The sequence below is a fragment of the Bos mutus genome, chromosome 10, assembly GCF_027580195.1.
Source record: "Bos mutus isolate GX-2022 chromosome 10, NWIPB_WYAK_1.1, whole genome shotgun sequence".
Taxonomy (NCBI): domain Eukaryota; kingdom Metazoa; phylum Chordata; class Mammalia; order Artiodactyla; family Bovidae; genus Bos; species Bos mutus.
Window position 1 is genome coordinate 69,892,126 of NC_091626.1, and position 19,299 is coordinate 69,911,424.

The window sequence follows — 19,299 nt, forward strand, 5'->3', positions numbered from 1 at the left end:
GAATCCCAGGGACAGAGGAGCCTGGTGGGAGGCCGTCCATGGGGTCGCACAGAGTCGGACGCGACTGAAGTGACTTAGCAGCATATATGTGTTTTACCATAGATCCTATTTATTTTGTTACCTTGGTTTTAGGGATTAGTTCAGCATGGACATGTGCTTAAATGATTTGGGTGAATAACATACTAGATAAAGAAAATAACAGTTTCTTTGAATTACTGGTTGTATGTGTATACATATATGGTAAATTTAGATTAAATTTCTTCCTTAAGCAATTTATACAGGCATCTTACCTCTGTTAAGAAATCCATCCCTCAAAGCTAATAGGTTTTAGACCTAATTTTTAAATATTGGAAATTGATCTTATTTTGAATTATTTTTAAAATACTCAGAAATGTCTTGAAAGGGTATTTCAGTTCACAGTAAGAGAAAACAAAGTCATTATGTGAAGGTAAAAATAACAAAAATATCATTTCAACAGGAAAATAATGAAACTGGCTTAGAGAATGTCATAAACAAAGTGGCCACATTTAAGTAAGTACTTAATATTTATGCTTATTCTGAAAGGTAGGTCAATCTTTGTCTTGTAATTTGAATTCTTGTAGAAGTTCTGAAGTTCTTTTCTGAACTCCTAAAAGCAAAATTCAAGTGTAGACAGAAAGGGTGAGGTCTAGGGGTGCACTGAAGGCACTTAGTACCTGTATGCTGAAGAAGGGAGTGTTTTTTGGCAAATCAATGAGAGATATCCACTTTTTATGTTAGGTGACTTAATAAGTAAGCAAACCTTTCTGATAATCTCTTTCCCATCAATTCTAAGCCATGACTTCATTTATTCTATTAAATTTTCATTTTGTATACTTATTTAAAATTTTTCTCTGCTAGGATTAAAATATTTTGCAATCGTTTGATTCTTTGAGATGTGTAAAATGGAAATAAGATTTTAAAAGGTTAATTCTTGAAATTAAAATAATTGATACTAGTAGTGAATTTCTACTTGTTATTGTCATGAACTCATAGATAAATTGCTAGTGTCAAATACCTTTAAAAATAGAATATAGCTTTTTTATGCTCTAGTAATATTCACTAAGATATTTCACTTTGATAGAGAGCAAAAGCTGTTTAATGTGCCGTAATACGCCTTTTGGCTTTAGTGTTTTTCCTTATAGTTCTCTATAGAGGATTCAGTATTTCATTTGAATTTACAATTTCCTAAGGACATGATATCTTAACTACTATTTTAGATTTCGCCTTTGACAATGCAAGCTTTAGTTGAATAGGCAGTCTTAGGCTTCAGAGGCTAAAAACAAAGCCTTAGCGATTAAGTAGAGCATGGGATCAGATCTACATGGTATAAAATAAACTTTTTCATATTTGTTTAAATTTCATAATTATGAGACACATCTGTTACCAGGACTTTGAGCTTACAGTGTTAAATTTTTTAGTTTATTTTCATGAAATGAAATTTGTCATTCAATTTAAGCAAGCTGAATGAGATATGATTGTTTTCTTTCTCTTGATTTTAAGATTAAATTTTAGGTTCTTACTTTGTGTTACTTTATACTTCAAGGGTAGTGCAGTTCACCTCTGTATTTTCTGTCTTTTTAGGAAACCAGGTGTATCAGGCCATGGAGTTTATGAATTGAAGGATGAATCACTGAAAGACTTTAATATGTACTTTTATCATTACTCCAAAACACAGCATAGCAAGGTATGAAAAGTTACCCTCTTCGATAAATAAACCAAAAATGCTTTAGGCTTTCCAGCTCCATAGACAATCCCCTGGTTTTTCTGTAGTTTCATACTGGTTTTCATTATTAGAGGGCATTATCTTACCCAAGAAATTAAAATTGAATCAATAATACTATCTAGTATATAATCACTATTCAAATTTTCCTGATTATACCAAAAATATTCTTTATAATTATGTTGGGGTAGGAGGATTCAATCAAAGATCATGCACTTCATTTGCTGTCATGTTTCTATAATCTCCTTTAATTGGGAATACTCTTTTTGCCTTTTTTTTGTTTTTCATAACATTCGCATTTCTGTCAATGTCAACTAGTATAGGCTAGTTGTCTTTTAGAATACCCAATATTCTGGATATGTCTAATTTTATTCCCATGAGTAGATTCAAGTTAAGCATTTTGGAGCAAGAATACTACATAGGTGACATATTGTATCTCATCAGTAGACGCATAATGTCTGTTTGTCCTATTAAGGATGATGTTAAGTTAGATCACTTTGTTAAGGTGATGAGTGAAGTTAAGTTAGATCATTCAGTTAAGTTTGATGTCTGGCTTTGTTGTTATAAAATGAATGAGTTCCAGTTTTAGTACAATGCCCTGTATATAATAGACGCTAGGTAAATATTGTTGACTGAAAGAAATGGGGAGCTAAATTAATGATGAGGATTATTACCATCTATTTTGCAGTGACCTTCCCTAGGACGATGATTTTGTTTCTGGAATAAGGTAGCATTTGCATACATATTTCAGTATGTAAAGTATTTTGGTAGGTTTCCTGCCTACTTTAGAGTACTCCATTTGTTTCATGCTTGTCAAGTGTTATATTTTAAGATAGGCCTTTTTTTTTTTAATATATATAGGCTGAACACATGCAGAAGAAAAGGAGAAAACAGGAAAACAAAGATGAAGGTAAAAGTGAGATTCTAAATTGACTGACTTTGTATTCTGATTTTGTAGCAGCAAAGCATATAGTGTTTTGTTTTTGTTGTTTTTTTAAGTGAGCAACTAATGGAATGCAAAGAACCCTTTGTTTCTTGTTGACATATTAAGACATAGCGTACATCAATGGTGACAGAATTTTAAATTTTAACAAATGGAGTTCATTTTGGGTGACTTACATAGTGACTCATATTTCCCATAGTATTAATGTTTTCAGTGCTTTAAAGATAACAAAGATCCTATGTTGTTTTGCATATAGTATATGATTCTGATATTTGAAATTTAACATGTCTGATAACCCAAATAAAATAGTAACTGCTTATCTCTTCTGACATTGATCTCCTCCCCACCTTAGCATTACCACCACCACCACCTCCTGAATTCTGCCCTGCTTTCAGCAAAGCAGTTAACCTTCTCAATTGTGATATCATGATGTACATTCTCAGGACCATATTTGAGCGGGCAGTAGATCCAGATTCTAACTTGTGGACTGAAGGAATGCTCCAGATGGTATGTATACTGAAAATATTTTCTCTCTTTCAGATACTTTCTCTACTTCATAGAGGTCTTCAGGGCCTGGAGAAGTCTACCTTTCTGACCTTCAGTTAGAACCACAGCTAGAGCACCTGAGACCTAAAAGCCATTGAAAACAGCTCAGATGTGGCAGAGATTTCCTTGTGACACAGTCTCAGACTTTCAGGATCCTTACTCTTGGGAATAATTTACATTAAAAAAAAAAAATAAAAACAGAGGAAAAATGGAAAAGGCCTATTCCTGCTAATAATAAATTGGCATGTCATTATCGTATCACAGTTTCCTATATTTTTTGTTTCACATGTACTGTTTCATAGAGTTGTTTGAGACTTAGCTCATTAAATGGAAGCAACTATTTTTTTCTCCATAGTGTTATAGATAAGTTACTTAATAATGTCACCTTTGGTAGCTATAATTGGTACTTATTTAGCACCTGCCTAACTGAATTTCCTTGACTGTTACTGATCTAGAGGCTGTAAATGATGTCATACTCTATGTGTGTCTCACATTTTTTCAATAACAGTGATAAATAAATGCACTAAAACTTTCAACCCATAGAGACATATTTGAAGTCAAAAGTTAAAATTTTTCTTTCTGCCTCCTAGCACCCTGTCTAAAAGGTTTGTGTCTTTTGGAATTAATTCCGCATTAGTGCATATAGGCCTAACACATGCTCAGTAGCTGCATATTCCATTATGGACATCTATGATGCATTTAACTATCTCCTATTAATATGCTTTTAGGTTGTTTTTAGGTCTTTGTATAACAAAGAACTGGAGAAGGAAATGGCAACCCACTCTAGTATTCTTGCCTGGAGGATCCCATGGATAAAGGTCCATGGGGTCACAAGAGTCAGACATGATTAGTGACTAAACCACCACCAACCATAACAAAGAACACTTTCCAGGTGGCTCAGTGGTAAAGAATCTGCCTGCCAGTGCAGGAGATGTGGCTTCAATCCCTGAGGAGGAAATGGCAACCCACTCTCGTATTCTTGCTGAGAAGATTCCATGGACAGAGGAGCCTGGCAGGCTACAGTCCATGGGGTTTCCAAAGAGTTGGAGATGACTTAGCAACTAAACAACAGAATCCTACTCATGAGGGCACACACACACACACACATAATAAAGAACACTAAAATGAATGTTGTATTTGTATACTTAAGTAAGTGAATCTATCACACTGATTCCTAGTTCTGGGTCTATACGTTTACATTACTAATAGATATTGTCTGCTTGGCTTCCAAAAACATCATACTGGTTTACTTTCCCATTACCAGCGCGATGAGAAATGCCTGCTTCCTAACACTTTTGTCACTCCTGTATTATAATAAGCTCTAAAATTTGCTATTTTAATAGGTGAAAAATAGATGATCTTGTTTGTTTCACTTACATTTCTTTAAGTGAGGTTGAACGTTCTTTTTTTTTTTACTGTGCCATGCAGCTTGCCCTGAGCAAGGATCTAACCCAGGCCAAGGCATTGGAAGCCTAGAATCTTAACCACTAGGCCACCAGGGAACTCCCAAGGTTGAACATTTTTCATATGTGTATATATCATTTCTTTCTCTGTGAACTGTTTGTTCTTAAACTTTGCACATTTTTTTACCTGTTAGATTGCTTACTTTTATACCTCTATTTAAAATATACTTACCTGAAGAAGTGCAGTTCTAAAGATCTTGTCCTATTTTCCTCTTTCAGGCATTTCACATTCTAGCATTGGGCTTACTAGAAGAAAAGCAACAGCTTCAAAAATCTCCTGAAGAAGAAGTGACATTTGACTTTTACCATAAGGCCTCAAGTATGTTTTAGTATCATTTTCAGCAGTTTTAGCTAATTGCCAATTTGTAATGGAATATTTAATTCTAATGGAGTTTTTTTCCCCCTTATTTATTTTTTTAATCTATTTTTTAATTGGAGGAAAATTGCTTTACAATGTTGTGTTGGTTTCTGCCATACAGCAATGCAAATTAGCCATAATTATACATATATCACCTCCCTCTTTAGTTTTTCTCCCCTCCTCCCATCCCACCGCTCTAGATCATCACAGAGTGCTGGCTGGGCAACTTCTCACCAGCTATCTATTTTACACATGGTGGTGTACATATGTCTGTGCTACTTTCTTCATTTGCCTCACTCTCTCCTTTCCCCACTGTGTCCATGAGTCTGTTCTCTGTCTGTATCTCCTTTCCTTCCCTGAAAATAGACTTGTCAATACCATTTTTATAGATTCCATATATATATATTAATATATGATATTTGTTTTTTCTCTTTCTGACTTACTTCATTCTATATAATAGGCTTTAGGTTCATGCACCTCACTAGAACTGACTCAGATGTTTTCTTTTTTTATGGCTGAGTAATATTCCATCTTGGGGCTTCCCTTGTACCTCACTTGGTAAAGAATCTGCCTGCAGTGCAGGAGACCCGGGTTTGATCCCTGGGTTGGGAAGATCCCCTGGAGAAGGAAATGGCAACCCACTCCAGTATCCTTGCCTGGAAAATCTCATGGACAGGGGAGCCTGGTGGGCTGCAGTCCATGGAGTCACAAAGAGTCGGGCACGACTGAGTGACTAACTCATAATATTCCATTTTATATATGTGCCATATCTTCCTTATCCATTCATCTGTCAATGAACATCTAGGTTGCTTATGTGTCCTACGTAAATAGTGCTACTGTGAACATTAGGATACATGTGTCTTTTTCAGTTATGGTTTTCTCAGGGTATGTGCCCAGTGGTGGGGTTATTGGATCATATGATATTTTATTCCTAGTTTTCATACTGTTCTCCATAGTGGCTCTATCAATTTACATTCCCACCAACAGTGCAAGAGGGTTTCTGATAAAGTTTAGTTAGTCCTTAAGACAAAAAACTCTGAAATTGCTTTAAATCTTTTCCTAGCATCTTTAGTTTTTAAAATTTTCAATAGTGCAAATAATGTTTTTTAATCCTCACAACAATCCTTTTACTGCACAATCTCATCCCCCTTTTGTGGAGGCTGCATACACTGAAGGTTTCTTACTTTCATTCCTTGTCACAGTATTATCAAATATATGCTGCTATATCAACCATAATATTCAGAGTTCCCATCTATGAAAGTTTTGATGTTTCTGAATTTAAAATGATTGCAGAAGTCTGAGTGAATGATAATGTGTTTTGCATCGTTTTCAACCTGAAAGAGCAGGATAGGTTTAGATTAGATTTTTGTTAAATGCTACATCATTAAGACAGTTTTTTCAGAGCACATTCCAGGAACATTTGATTTATAAAATCAATAAGAGAAAAGCATCTCATTTTCTATTTAAACACTTTTTTTTTTTTAGATTCTTGCATACAGCCTAAACCTATTCAGTTTATAGGTATGACTGCTCTCACTTCCATATTTTGGGGCGCTTTGTTTCTCAGTAAGTATTTTTACTAGACAGCGAGCAAAGTAGAGGAAAGGCAAGAGACAGATCACTAAGGGTACTTTTCACTTCACAGACCCAGTAGAAGATGTACAAGAGAGACCTAAAGTAATTCCAGTTTTTCAAGTTATTTAATTTAGTATTTGGTACTTCGTGTGATTGCGGAGTCTTCCATTGAAAAATTAATGTAGCTAAGGGATTGAGTCCAAACTTTATCAATGTGAATAACATTAACTGTAAATTAAAATTTATATGTAATTATGAAGTACATGTTTATGATGTAGAATTTTTGTGTTTTAAAAAAGGATTGGGAAGTTCAGCCATGAATGCTCAGAATATACAAATGCTTTTGGAAAAACTCAAGGGGATTCCACAGTTAGAAGGCCAAAAGGACATGATTACGTGGATACTCCAGGTAAACTTAAAAATAAACGAATCATATCTGGTTTAAATATTTAAGAATCCTCTGCATGCCTCTAAGATTAAATCATAGTATTTGCTAATTGTAAAATTATTTATTACTGATCTTCATGGTCACTTGTAATTTTTCATGTTAGTAATACTAATTTGCTGCTGCTGCTAAGTCGCTTCAGTCGTGTCCTACTCTGTGAGACCCCATAGACGGAAGCCCACCAGGCTCCCCCGTCCCTGGGATTCTCCAGGCAAGAACACTGGAGTGGGTTGCCATTTCCTTCTCCAAGGCATGAAAGTGAAAAGTGAAAGTGAAGCCGCTCAGTCATGTCCGACTCTTTGCAACCCCATGGACTGCAGCCCACCAGGCTCCTCCATCCATGGGATTTTCCAGGCAAGAGTACTGGAGTGGGTTGCCACTGCCTCCTAGAGTTACACTATTACAATCATTGATCATATATCAAACTATACATTTGATCAGCTGTTTCAAGTCTAGTCATCATTTCCGTTGAAGGTTCAGTCATATACTTGGTAATACAAAAAATAGTAATCTTGTGAAACAAGCAAAATACAAATGGTATAGTTAATAACATTAGTGGAATTAAAAGTAAATATTTTAGCTGTGAGCCTCTCATACCAGTTTTTTTTTAAAGATTGTCAAGACTAGGGAATGGGTCACTTAGAGCAGTAATCTGATTTTTCATGTGGTTCAAATGTGTTACATTAAAGGATTTATCAGGTACAAAAATACAGTGTTCAGTTTGAATTATAGCACAGATATCTCCCTGAGATGCTGTAAGGTGTCAAGGGTCTTGCAGTTGTGTAGCACTGCCTTTCTCATCATAGAGATCTCAGAATTCAATAGGCTAATAGCCCGGTTACTATCATTTAAAGCTTATGAAAGTTGTCAAGGCTTAGATGTGGTCAGTTACATCCTGCAACCCCATTGAAGGCACACACACACACACAAGCTGCTAAATGGTTATACCAGTAGAATACAGATCTTTGACCCATTGGGATCATACCAGTGGTAGATTGGTTGGGGTTACCTGTAATTTGTTAACATGTATGACCTTAAATTCATGGGAATCCCAGGCTACACCTTTGTATCATCCCTGTAGATGTCAAGGCCATAAATTAATGCCACAAATCCACTGAGTTCTATACCAATCACTCTCTCTAAGGGTAATAACAGGCATAGTTCATAAAGCACCCAGCCTTGTCTCATAATTACCAGGTTGATCATTTTTAGTATGATTTAACCGTTCCCGACATAGAGGAGCCTTTAAACTTAAATGACCATAGCCTGGTGTTAACCATGTTGATCCTCCCCATAATTGTAGGAGTTTTCCTTTTAATAGATGAGAAGTTAATTTTTTTTGAGACTTAGCTCATCACTCCAATTGAGTTTAAATGACCCTAAGAGGAAACTTAAATCTATGGCCAGCTTCTGAGCAGGTATTTTTAATTGGCCAGGTGAGAGGATCCCATCTAGAATTATTATGAATAGATAGAACAGGACATTTCCCTATGTTTTAGTGGAGGAGTCTTTTTAATAAATTAAAATTTGTTTTATTAGTAAATATGTATTGTAAAACTGCTATGTGCCATGCTCATTTCTAGGCTCTGAAAAAGACAGATAAGGTGCTTGTTATCATAGAGTATACACTGAGGTACAGACAATAAACAAAAAATACCAGGATAATTCAGTAGATAAGTAGGGGCAACTTTATATGGGTAATCAGAAAGGCTGGCTTTAGGTAGTAACTTGGAACTGAAAGACAGGGAGCCAGTCTTACAGTAATCTGGGAAGGTACTCCAGATTGAGGAGGCAGCAATACAAAAGCACTGAGGTGGCCAGAGAGAAGGCTAGTGTGACTGGAACATAATGGGGGAGGTAGAGAAAGGTAAAGTCAGGCAGCAAAGTCAGAGGCGTTGCCAGGGGCCAGGTCATATAGGATCTTAGAGGTCAAGGGTAAATGGATTGTAGGGACAAGAATAAAAACAGGAACACCATTAAAAGGACTGCAGTAAACCTGGTGAGAAATGAGCCATGACGTAGGCTAGGGGGCAGATGGCAAGAAGCTGGACTGATTCAGGTATAATGTGGCAGTAGGAACTATAGAACTTGCTGATAGATTTGATGGAAGGAATGAGAGAAATCAAAGATGACTTAACTTGGAGCTTGAACTGTTAAGTGGATGGCAGTACCTTTGAGAAGAAGTTGATGAGGTGTAGAGAGGTCAGGAATGTTACTTTAATGGAAAACCCTCCAAATGGAAACATGAAACCAAGGTTATGAAGTTTCTTCTCACTGTATTTATTAAAATATTTTATGTTATCAGCTAGATATTATTTTGATAATTAGAATATAGTGTTTTTTGCCACATTTATATCAATTGGAGATCTTTGTACTGCTTTGTAATTCAAGCAGTCTGTTCTTTTGATTACTTAATCAGAAATACTTCTTAAACAAGTGTGATATAATTTGATACGCAACTATAACATAATGTTATTACCAAGATTTTTCTTGAAGCAGATTTCATAATTTAGTATTTTTCTTAAACTTACCAATATGATCATTTTAAAATATAAAACAAAAACAAAAGAAGTGAAGTAGATAACTATTTTATAGATTTCATTCATATGTGGAATATTATGGGGAGGGAGGAGGGAGGAGGGTTCAGGATGGGGAACACATGTATACCTGTGGTGGATTCATTTTGATATTTGGCAAAACTAATACAATTATGTAAAGTTTAAAAATAAAATAAAATTAAAAAATTTTAAAAATAAATAAATAAACGAATAGATCAAAACCAATCACATATATACAGAGACCAGAGTAGTGATTACCAGAAGGAAGGGAGTAAGGGGAGAGTGAAATGGGCAAAGGAAGTCAAACTGTATCATAACGATGGAAACTAAGCTTTTGATGTGAGCATGCTATAGTGTATGGAGATGTAGAAATACAACATTGTGTATGTGAAACTTGTAGAATGTTATAAGCCAATGATAACCTCAATTAACAAAAAGTGAACTGAACTGTCATTTAGTCCAACATTTATATCCTGTGTAAATGGTGTTATAAATTGGAGATCTGGCCCTGAAAGTTTATTTTTCTATTACATACCAAAGTTCATTGTCAAACTATATGAAAAGCACAAATGTCTGATCTTACAAACATTAGATGATAATCCAAATGATTAAAGTTTTAAGTTCTTTGTGGGAGGTTTCCCACATGAAACTGAGGCTCTTTCAAAATATAAATACTGTAAGTTTTATGGATGTGATATCTTATTTCTGGAATCTTAATATTTATTAATAAAAATGAGATAGCTCTTCCCGGGCACTGACTGTGGAGGTAGCCATCTCCTACTTGGCATTATGGCCACTCTCATAAAGCCCAAGATTGTCAAAAAGAGGACCTGAGGACCAAGAAGTTCATCTGGCACCAGTCAGGGCAATATGTCAAAATTAAATGTAACTGGAGAAAACCAGCATTGACAGTGGGATGCCAGAAGACTCAAGGGCCAGATAATGTTGGGAGCAACAGGAAAACAAAGCACATGCTACCCAGTGGCTTCCGAAAGTTCCTGGTCCATAACATTGAGGAGCTTGAGGTGCCGCTAGTATGCAACAAATCTTACTGTACACCAAGTCTTATTGTACAAACAAATCTGTCTCCTCCAAGAAGTGCAAAGCAGTTGTGGAGAGAACAGCCCAGCTGGCCACCCGAGTCACCAGTCCCTGTGCCAGGCTGTGCAGTGAAGACGAGTACACAACACATGTGCATGTTGTGTCAATAAAACCGTAAAACTCAGACATGAAAAGAGCAAGATAGATCTGTATAAGCTACTTGCAAACACCTCTAAAGATAAATGATTCAGTGAAAATGGAAAGTAGGAAACGACATATACTAGTAGGATCAGTTTTTATGAGACTATATATAAAGAAATATATATTCTAATTTTTTTTCCTGCAAAGAAATGCTAATTATCTTTAAATTTAGTTGATTTGGGCGAGAGGGACTGGCATCAGGAAGAAAAGATTTCACTTTCCGTATCATATCTTTGTCTTTATGTCTTTGCACTAGCAATGTTATTTGAAATTAAAAAAAAAAAAAAAATTCCCCTAGAAAACAGAGGTATGCTTATCCTGCAGACTGATTCTGCTGATTTTTGCTATCTTCAAACTTCTTTTTAGCTGAATTGCTACTTATTACGTATTTATATGTATGTGTGTATGCATGTGTGTGGGTGTGAGTGTGTGTGTAAACAGCTTAAGTCAAAAACATTTGGAAACATGACAAAATCAGATGAGTTAATTTTTCTGTTCTGCTCAATTTAACCAAACTTTAACCAGACTTTTTTTTTTTTTTTAACATTTCATCTGTTTTTCACAGATGTTTGACACCGTGAAGCGATTAAGAGAAAAATCTTGTTTAATTGTAGCAACTACATCAGGATCAGATTCTATTAAGAATGATGAGGTAATAACATTATAATGACGGAGATATTCATCTCTGTCTTTGAACTTCACTGGCATGAGGGACTGCTTCTGTTACGTTACAAGGAACCTATTTATTGTAAGGTATATAGGAAAAGCAGAGGAAATTGCTTTTCAATGGAGCTCTGTTGAAAAATACCATATTTTATTAATTTTTGAAGTATTTTAATATCAGGAGTTGGAATGTCTTACAATCCATGCCTTCTTATTATTTAATCAGCAACATTCATAGTGGAACACAGGATTATGGTGCATCTTAGGTTCAATAAAATGCAATAATATTTAGGTTATGAATTTTTCCATAGTATAATGAATCAGGTTTTGAGGATTCTAGTCTTAAAATTGTTGAAATATTTTTACTTGCGGTTATTAACTATCTTTTCTAAAAGAAAAACACTGGTCTTAAGTTAAAATAAGTAAAAAGACACCAATATATCTCAGTAATGTTGTTAACATTCTCATTCTTAGCAATGGGTCTAGGAGTAACTGTTAGACATCACCAAGTTGATTTTAAATTGATTAAATGTCAGTCGTTAAATGGTTGACAGGTGATTCAGAATTACTATTTAACTTTGTTTTTTAATATATATGCATTGAATATGAAAGGCAGTTTGTTAGATATTTAAGGTACTTGGCCTTTTAAGTTAAATTTTTTTTTAATGAGTTAAATTATTGATGTAAACAAAAGAGCAGTTAGTTGTATGATGTGATGAAGCCTGTATGTTGATTTTGAGACATCAGATTGAATCTGAGTTTACTATAGGAAATTTTTCCTAAGTAAACAGTATATGTAGATTTTAACAATGGATTTTACCTAATTTTTGTGGTCTCTCAATACTCAGATTACTCATGATAAAGAAAAAGCAGAACGAAAAAGAAAAGCTGAAGCTGCTAGGCTGCATCGCCAGAAGATCATGGCTCAGATGTCTGCCTTACAGAAAAACTTCATTGAAACTCACAAACTCATGTATGACAGTACATCAGAAATGTCTGGGAAAGAAGACTCCATTATGGAAGAAGAGAGGTAAAACAAAAGCAAAACCAAAAATTAGCAGTTCAGTTTTTCTTGGAGGAAAAATTACATATTCACTTTTAAATAGTGTCTTTTCAAAATATATTTTAAAGTAAGCACAGTTACTCTACTTTTAAGCCAGCAAAGGCACAGTGAAACCTCTTAGTGGATGTAATTTTATGTTGATGCACAGTTAAAGTATGCAGTAAAGTTTGTCAGGAACCTTTACACACAAAAAGATATGAAGATGGAAACAGCAAAGATCAGCTCCTGTTCTCTTGTATGTGAGGGCTTTTTTAGGTGCATTTTTTAGTTCATATATTCCACCTTATTTTTTATGAGTTCCAATAAAAATGACTGCTGTTACTATAGAATGGGAAAAAACAAAAACAGCTCTTCACCATGTTAGTTTTTCTTTTTTTCTAAAACAGAAGACAGTACTTAGACTTATAGTCATGGAGAACACACTGGAATATGTGTACATGTGTGTGTGCTCAGTTGTGTCTGACTCTTTACAACCCCATGGACTGTAGCCTGCCAGGCTCCTCTGTCCATGGGATTCTCCAGGCAAGAATACTGGACTGGGTTGCCATTTCCTCCTCCAGGGGATCTTCCCGACCAAGGAATGGAACCCGTGTCTCTTGTATCTTCTGCATGGACAGGCGGATTCTTTACCACTGCACCACCTGGAAAGCACATTGGAATGAGAATCAGTAAACCTCGTTTTCCGACTATATGACAATGGTGTGCTCTTAGGGAAATGAGTTAACTTTCTGAGAGCAGTGCACTGTGGGCTGTTATTTAGATACAGTAAGTAAAGGGAGGAGGCAAAATAATGGTACTTTGAAAGCATTCCAATTTAAAATATTGAAACTACCTTCTATGCTTATTTTTAAAAACAAGCTTTCAATGCTCCTTAAAATGATGTGAGTTTTGGATACTTTTAGGAAATTGTGCTTTTACAATAACAGTAGGAACATTATGCTATACATAATACATCTGTTATCCTGAAGCTGAGCACCCTGGCAAAGAATCACAAAGATTATTGACTCAATATTGTAAAGATTAAAATACATATATATGATGGTAAACTATCCTGGGATGACAACAGTAGTAAAACTAAAAACTAATACAAAATTTAAAGCAAGTAAAAGTCCCAGCCCCCTCAATATTACATATTAACAATATATTATTTGTTAAGTAATGAACAAGGGACTATTGTGTATTTATTTAAATGAGAGGTTTAAGCAGAAATGTACTCAGAATTAATTAGTGGCCCTAATGCTTTCAGAATATTTTTATTGCCTGATTGATTGTACACATAATATATGTATTGTCATTGAGAACAATTCACAGTAACACAGTAAGTTCCCTTTAACCATCCTCTACATTCCTGGTCCATCACCTATAGCCATTGTTATAAATAACTGTTGTTCTAGGTGTCTTTCTACACATTAGTAAACATGTGTATGTGAGTAATAATGAATCTTGTTTTGTGTATTTTAGTGGCTTTTTAAAATTTTATCATACTTTGTCTGCAGCTTGCTTTTTCACTCTGTCTTTTAAATCTTTTCATGTCAATACTGATAGATCTGGAGTGTAGATTCTGCATCATTCTTCACAACTGCTGCATAGTATTACATATTATAGATATCCAGTATTTATCAGATTTTGGACACAAGGTGTTTTTCCCCTTATTTCCCAATTTTCCCATATTACAATGTGTCAGAACATTTTTATTTGTCCCCTTTTGCAATTCTACAAGTTCTTCTCTAGGGTGGAATCTATTAAATGAAAGGACTGGGCTATAAGTATTTAAAATTTTAGTAGATACTACCATGCTATGCTATGCTATGCTATGCTATGCTAAGCTAAGTTGCTTCAGTCATGTCCAACTCTGTGCGACCCCATAGACGGCAGGCCACCAGGCTCCCCCGTCCCTGGGATTCTCCAGGAAGAACACTGGAGTGGGTTGCCATTTCCTTCTCCAGTGCATATTGCCCTCCAAAGTAGTTTGCCCAGTTGTCTACTCCCAGCAGTGTATAAAGAGTTCCTATTTCTTTCATTCTCACCAATACGTAAAATTATCAGCACTTGAAAATATTTGATATAATCAAGATTATAAATTTGTGCTGTTCGGAAGTTCCCTGATTAGTTAGTACTAGGTGGAGCATCTTTTCTTATGATTATTCACTAGCCTGTTACAGTTTGTCTTCCAGTTATCCTTTGCCCATCCATTTTGGGTACTCTACTTTTGTCTTACTGATTTCTAGAAGTCCTTTAAAATTATAGATATTAAAGTTTGTTCCATGTTTCCCATATTTTTCCCTGTTTAAATTAATAATGAAATTTTAGCTATAGCAAATTTTCAGTGTTAATAAAGAGAGATTTGTTGGTTTTTTAGAGTTTTAACTGTTTATATCTTGTTTAAATAGGCTTTTCCTATCCCAGGATAACAAATATATTTTCTTGAGTACTGAATGAAATCCTGCACTCCTTTCTGCCCTCCCTCAGAGATACTCTGGTTATCTTATAAGAATTTTCACTGTGCTGTTACATACAAATATATGTAGCCATGGAATGTGTCATTCAGCCTTTTGTTTTATTTGCATAAGTGGCGACAGTTTCCCATTTTCATTTACTATTATGTCTTGGAAATCTGTATATGTATGTTCTCACATATAAAACAAGCTCAGTGGCATTTGGGCAGCAGTTCTTTTTCATGATAAATTGCAGGACATTTAGCATCTCTGGCCCTTCATCCATTAAAGTCCAGTAGTGTCCCCTAGGCCTTCAGTAACCAAAAGGTTAACTTCACCCACATGTTGCCGGATGCCTCCTAGAATGTAGGACCACACCTAGCTGAGACCCACTTTTTAAACCTGCATAGTATTCTGTATTACGTAATTTCACTTACATTGATAATGACCATTTCATTTATTTTCAGTTTGTTCGATGACACGTAATATTTCAGGGAGCTTCTTGTGCAGATAGATAGGCATTATTTTGCAGCATGGCCTGTGAAATCAGATCATATAGGTTAAATCCTAGCCCAATCACTTCCTAGATGAATCATTAAGTAAGTCTCATGCTATCTCTAGGCTTCAGTTTCTTCATCTGAAAAACAGAGATAATAATAGTACCTACCTTATAGAATTGTTGGAAGGAATGAATGAAGTAGCATAACTTTTAAAGTATTTGAAACAGTGCCTCATATTGTAATTTGTGCTTTGTAAATATTTGCTCTTATTTTATTATTATTATTGTACACACTGAGTGTATCTTATGAGTTGCTAAATCATTAAGATGTATGTTTTTAATTTTAATAGCTACCAAAGTAGAATAGAAACTTAAATGCCTAATAAGTGGGAAAGGATAAAACATATGGCACATAGAGTGAGGGTGCTGTACGGCCATTTAAAAATGTTTCTGAAGCAATTTTTATGATACGAAAAAATAACTAAGATATAAGTAAATAAAACAGGACACAGACTCTATATATATAATGTAATCTTAATTATGTAAAAAATGTTGTAACTGGAAAGCAGACTGGGAGGAAACACACAGTGGTTATTTCTAGGTTGTGAGAGTATAGTGCTTTTTGTTTTCTTCTTTATACTTTTCTAGACTTTCCAAAATTTCTTAATAAGCATGCATTACTTTTATAATATCAGTAAGTTAAGTATAATTGTAATATACATTCTACTGTGTGATCTGCATTTTTTTTTTTTTTTTACTTTGCAACACAGAATGTATTTTCTAGTAAGCAAATTAACTGATGAAAGTCAGAAAAATTGGGGGGAGGGGCAGATTTTAAGCTAATATTTCTAAGTATGATTTTTATTTTATTATTTTTGTTCTTAAAGTTCTTGCCCTACAGTTACTTAAAATCTACCGGAATCTAAAGACAGGTGACCAAAACGTATGTCCTCATTTCTGGTCGTTTCTCTTGGTAGCACCCCAGCAGTCAGTGACTACTCTAGAATTGCTTTGGGTCCTAAACGGGGTCCATCAATTACTGAAAAGGAGGTGCTGACGTGCATCCTCTGCCAAGAAGAACAAGAGGTGAAAATAGAAAATAATGCCATGGTATTATCGGCCTGTGTCCAGAAATCCACCGCCTTAACCCAGCACAGGGGAAAACCCATAGAACTCTCAGGGGGTATGTATTGCTTAATAAATGTCTTTTTGATCGTTTATTTTCTTTCCTGTATAATTAGAAAAATTACTATCTGAAAGAAGTTTGGGAGTGAGGTTGTATTTAGCCTTATTTGGTCAGATCACAATTTACCCATTTGTAAAATTCTTAAGTTTTTACATACCAAGTTGGCTCCTTTGTCTATTTTTTAAATTTTTGGTTAGCACAGGGCCACATTGCTCATTCTGTCTATCTAATCCTTCCATCTCCATTTCATTTTGCTGAACCATTTGAAAGTAGGAATTCGCTGGGAAGGCCCAGGGGGATGGTATGGGGAGAGGGGAGGGAGGAGGGTTCAGGATGGGGAGCATGTGTGTATCTGAAATTAAAAAAAAAAAAAAAAAAAGAAAAAAAAAATGAAAGTAGGAATTCATGGCATTTCATCCCTAAATGTTCCCACGTGCATTTTCTAAAACTAATCTATCCAGTATTCTTTGTCTGCCATACTGGGTATAACATTTAAGAAAGTTAATAATTCAGGAATATCTTTTAATATAAAATCCATATTCAAATTTCCCCCAACTGTCCTCAGAAAGTCTTTTTTTTAGCTAGACTTTTTTTTTCACTTAGGATTCAGAATGTTTCGTATGTTGTTTTTGTTATGTCTGTGTTAATCTAGAATAGTCACTTGCCTTTCCTTTTTTTTCGTGATCATAAGTTTTTTGAAGAATGTAAACTAGTTAGTTGTCCTGTACAGTGTTTTACATTGAGGATTTGTCTGATTGTTGCCATGTGACTAGGTTCTTGTTAAACATTTTTTTGGCTGGAGTACTAATTAGGTAATGTGCTGTATTAAATAATTCTTACATTACATTAGGAGTTATCTGCTTTATTTTTTTTTTCTTTTAAATTTTATTTTATTTTTAAACTTTACATAATTGTATTAGTTTTGCCAAATATCAAAATGAATCCGCCACAGGCATACATGTGTTCCCCATCCTGAACCCTCCTCCCTCCTCCCTCCCCACACCATCCCTCTGGGTCGTCCCAGTGCACCAGCCCCAAGCATCCAGTATCGCGCATCGAACCTGGACTGGCAACTCGTTTCTTACATGATATTCTACATGTTTCAATGTCACTCTCCCAAATCTTCCCACCCTCTCCCTCTCCCACAGAGTCCATAAGACTGTTCTATACATCAGTGTCTCTTTTGCTATCTCGTACACCAGGTTATTGTTACCATCTTTCTAAATTCCATATATATGTGTTAGTATACTGTATTTATGTTTTTCCTTCTGGCTTACTTCACTCTGTATAATAGGCTCCAGTTTCATCCACCTCATTAGAACTGATTCAAATGTATTCTTTTTAATGGCTGAGTAATACTCCATTGTGTATATGTACCATAGCTTTCTTATCCATTCATCTGCTGATGGACATCTAGGTTGCTTCCATGTCCTGGCTATTATAAACAGTGCTGCGATGAACATTGTGCTTTATTTTTTAAATACCTTTGAAATAATAAAAATGATAGAAAAGGCTAATGTTTTGTTTTTTTTTTAATTAAAAGGATCTTTTGTTATTTCAAAGCCGTTGGAAAATACAAGGAAGCAATCATTTTAGTGTATTACCATATTTATACCACAGTTGTGAAAAAAGGCTAACATTATGAACACTCACTGTGTGCCACTGATTTATACTCACTCATTAAGTGCTTTATGTGTATTCACTCACTTATTCCTCACAACAGCACTATGATCTAGGTATCAATATTTGCTCCATTTACCGATGAAGAAATTGTGCTTGAATCATAGAATATCACTTCAACAACCAAGATAATGCAACTTGAAACCTAATGAAACCAAAATAAGGCAACTTGAAACTTAATGTTAAGATAAAAATGTACATTATGAATAGTGGTTGTCATTAATCCACGCTAATCATACCTGAAGTCTAGCTTTATGTTTTCCTCTTTTTACTTAACTATTATGAATATATATCCTGCTACCCTGATATTCTTGAACATTCTTAAGAGAGTTTATGATTAGAATGTTAGAAGTGAAAACCTCTTTTTTGTTTGGTTTCTTTTTATCATTGTGGAACAGATGAATATATACCTTATATTTTGTCTTTTTGTATCAGAAACCATAGACCCACTTTTCATGGATGCAGACTTGGCATATGGAACTTACACAGGGAGCTGTGGTCACGTAATGCATGCAGTGTGCTGGCAGAAGTAAGTTGTCCTTCTGACATTTTCTTGAAAGAAGCTAGGAATATTGAAGTTATCTAAAGGCCACAAAAAGGCATGTTTTCTCATGTCTTCTTTTATTCTTAGTTGAATAATTGAAGCAGTTTTAATTAATAATTTTGTTTGCATGATACTCATTATAGTATCACCCTTTGAAATTGGTATGTAAAATTATCAACTTAAAATTTTCACTGTACTTTCTTTCCCAAAGGAATTAGTCTTTCTTGATCAGTATTTGTATAAAAAGTAGTTATCTTTATAAAAATCTGATTCCCCTCAAAACATACAGTGAAAAATACCTCTGAGATAGAATAGGACATGAAATTCTAGTTATATGTCTGGAAGAGATAAAAATGCA

The 19,299-nt window shown here is 34.9% G+C and overlaps 1 protein-coding gene and 1 pseudogene across 1 annotated transcript in view; both read left to right on the forward strand.

The window, feature by feature from the left end:
• Nucleotides 1-19,299, forward strand: part of UBR1 (ubiquitin protein ligase E3 component n-recognin 1) — a 156,273-nt gene that overhangs the window by 73,158 nt on the left and 63,816 nt on the right. Inside the window, exons 22-31 of the mRNA XM_070378127.1 lie at nt 479-531; nt 1,603-1,705; nt 2,603-2,651; nt 3,037-3,191; nt 4,913-5,012; nt 6,926-7,035; nt 11,437-11,523; nt 12,383-12,564; nt 16,509-16,714; nt 18,833-18,926. Coding sequence (XP_070234228.1) covers nt 479-531; nt 1,603-1,705; nt 2,603-2,651; nt 3,037-3,191; nt 4,913-5,012; nt 6,926-7,035; nt 11,437-11,523; nt 12,383-12,564; nt 16,509-16,714; nt 18,833-18,926 — 1,139 coding nt within the window. The remainder of the gene's footprint in view (nt 1-478; nt 532-1,602; nt 1,706-2,602; nt 2,652-3,036; nt 3,192-4,912; nt 5,013-6,925; nt 7,036-11,436; nt 11,524-12,382; nt 12,565-16,508; nt 16,715-18,832; nt 18,927-19,299) is intronic.
• Nucleotides 10,419-11,342, forward strand: LOC138989465 (large ribosomal subunit protein eL32-like; annotated as a pseudogene).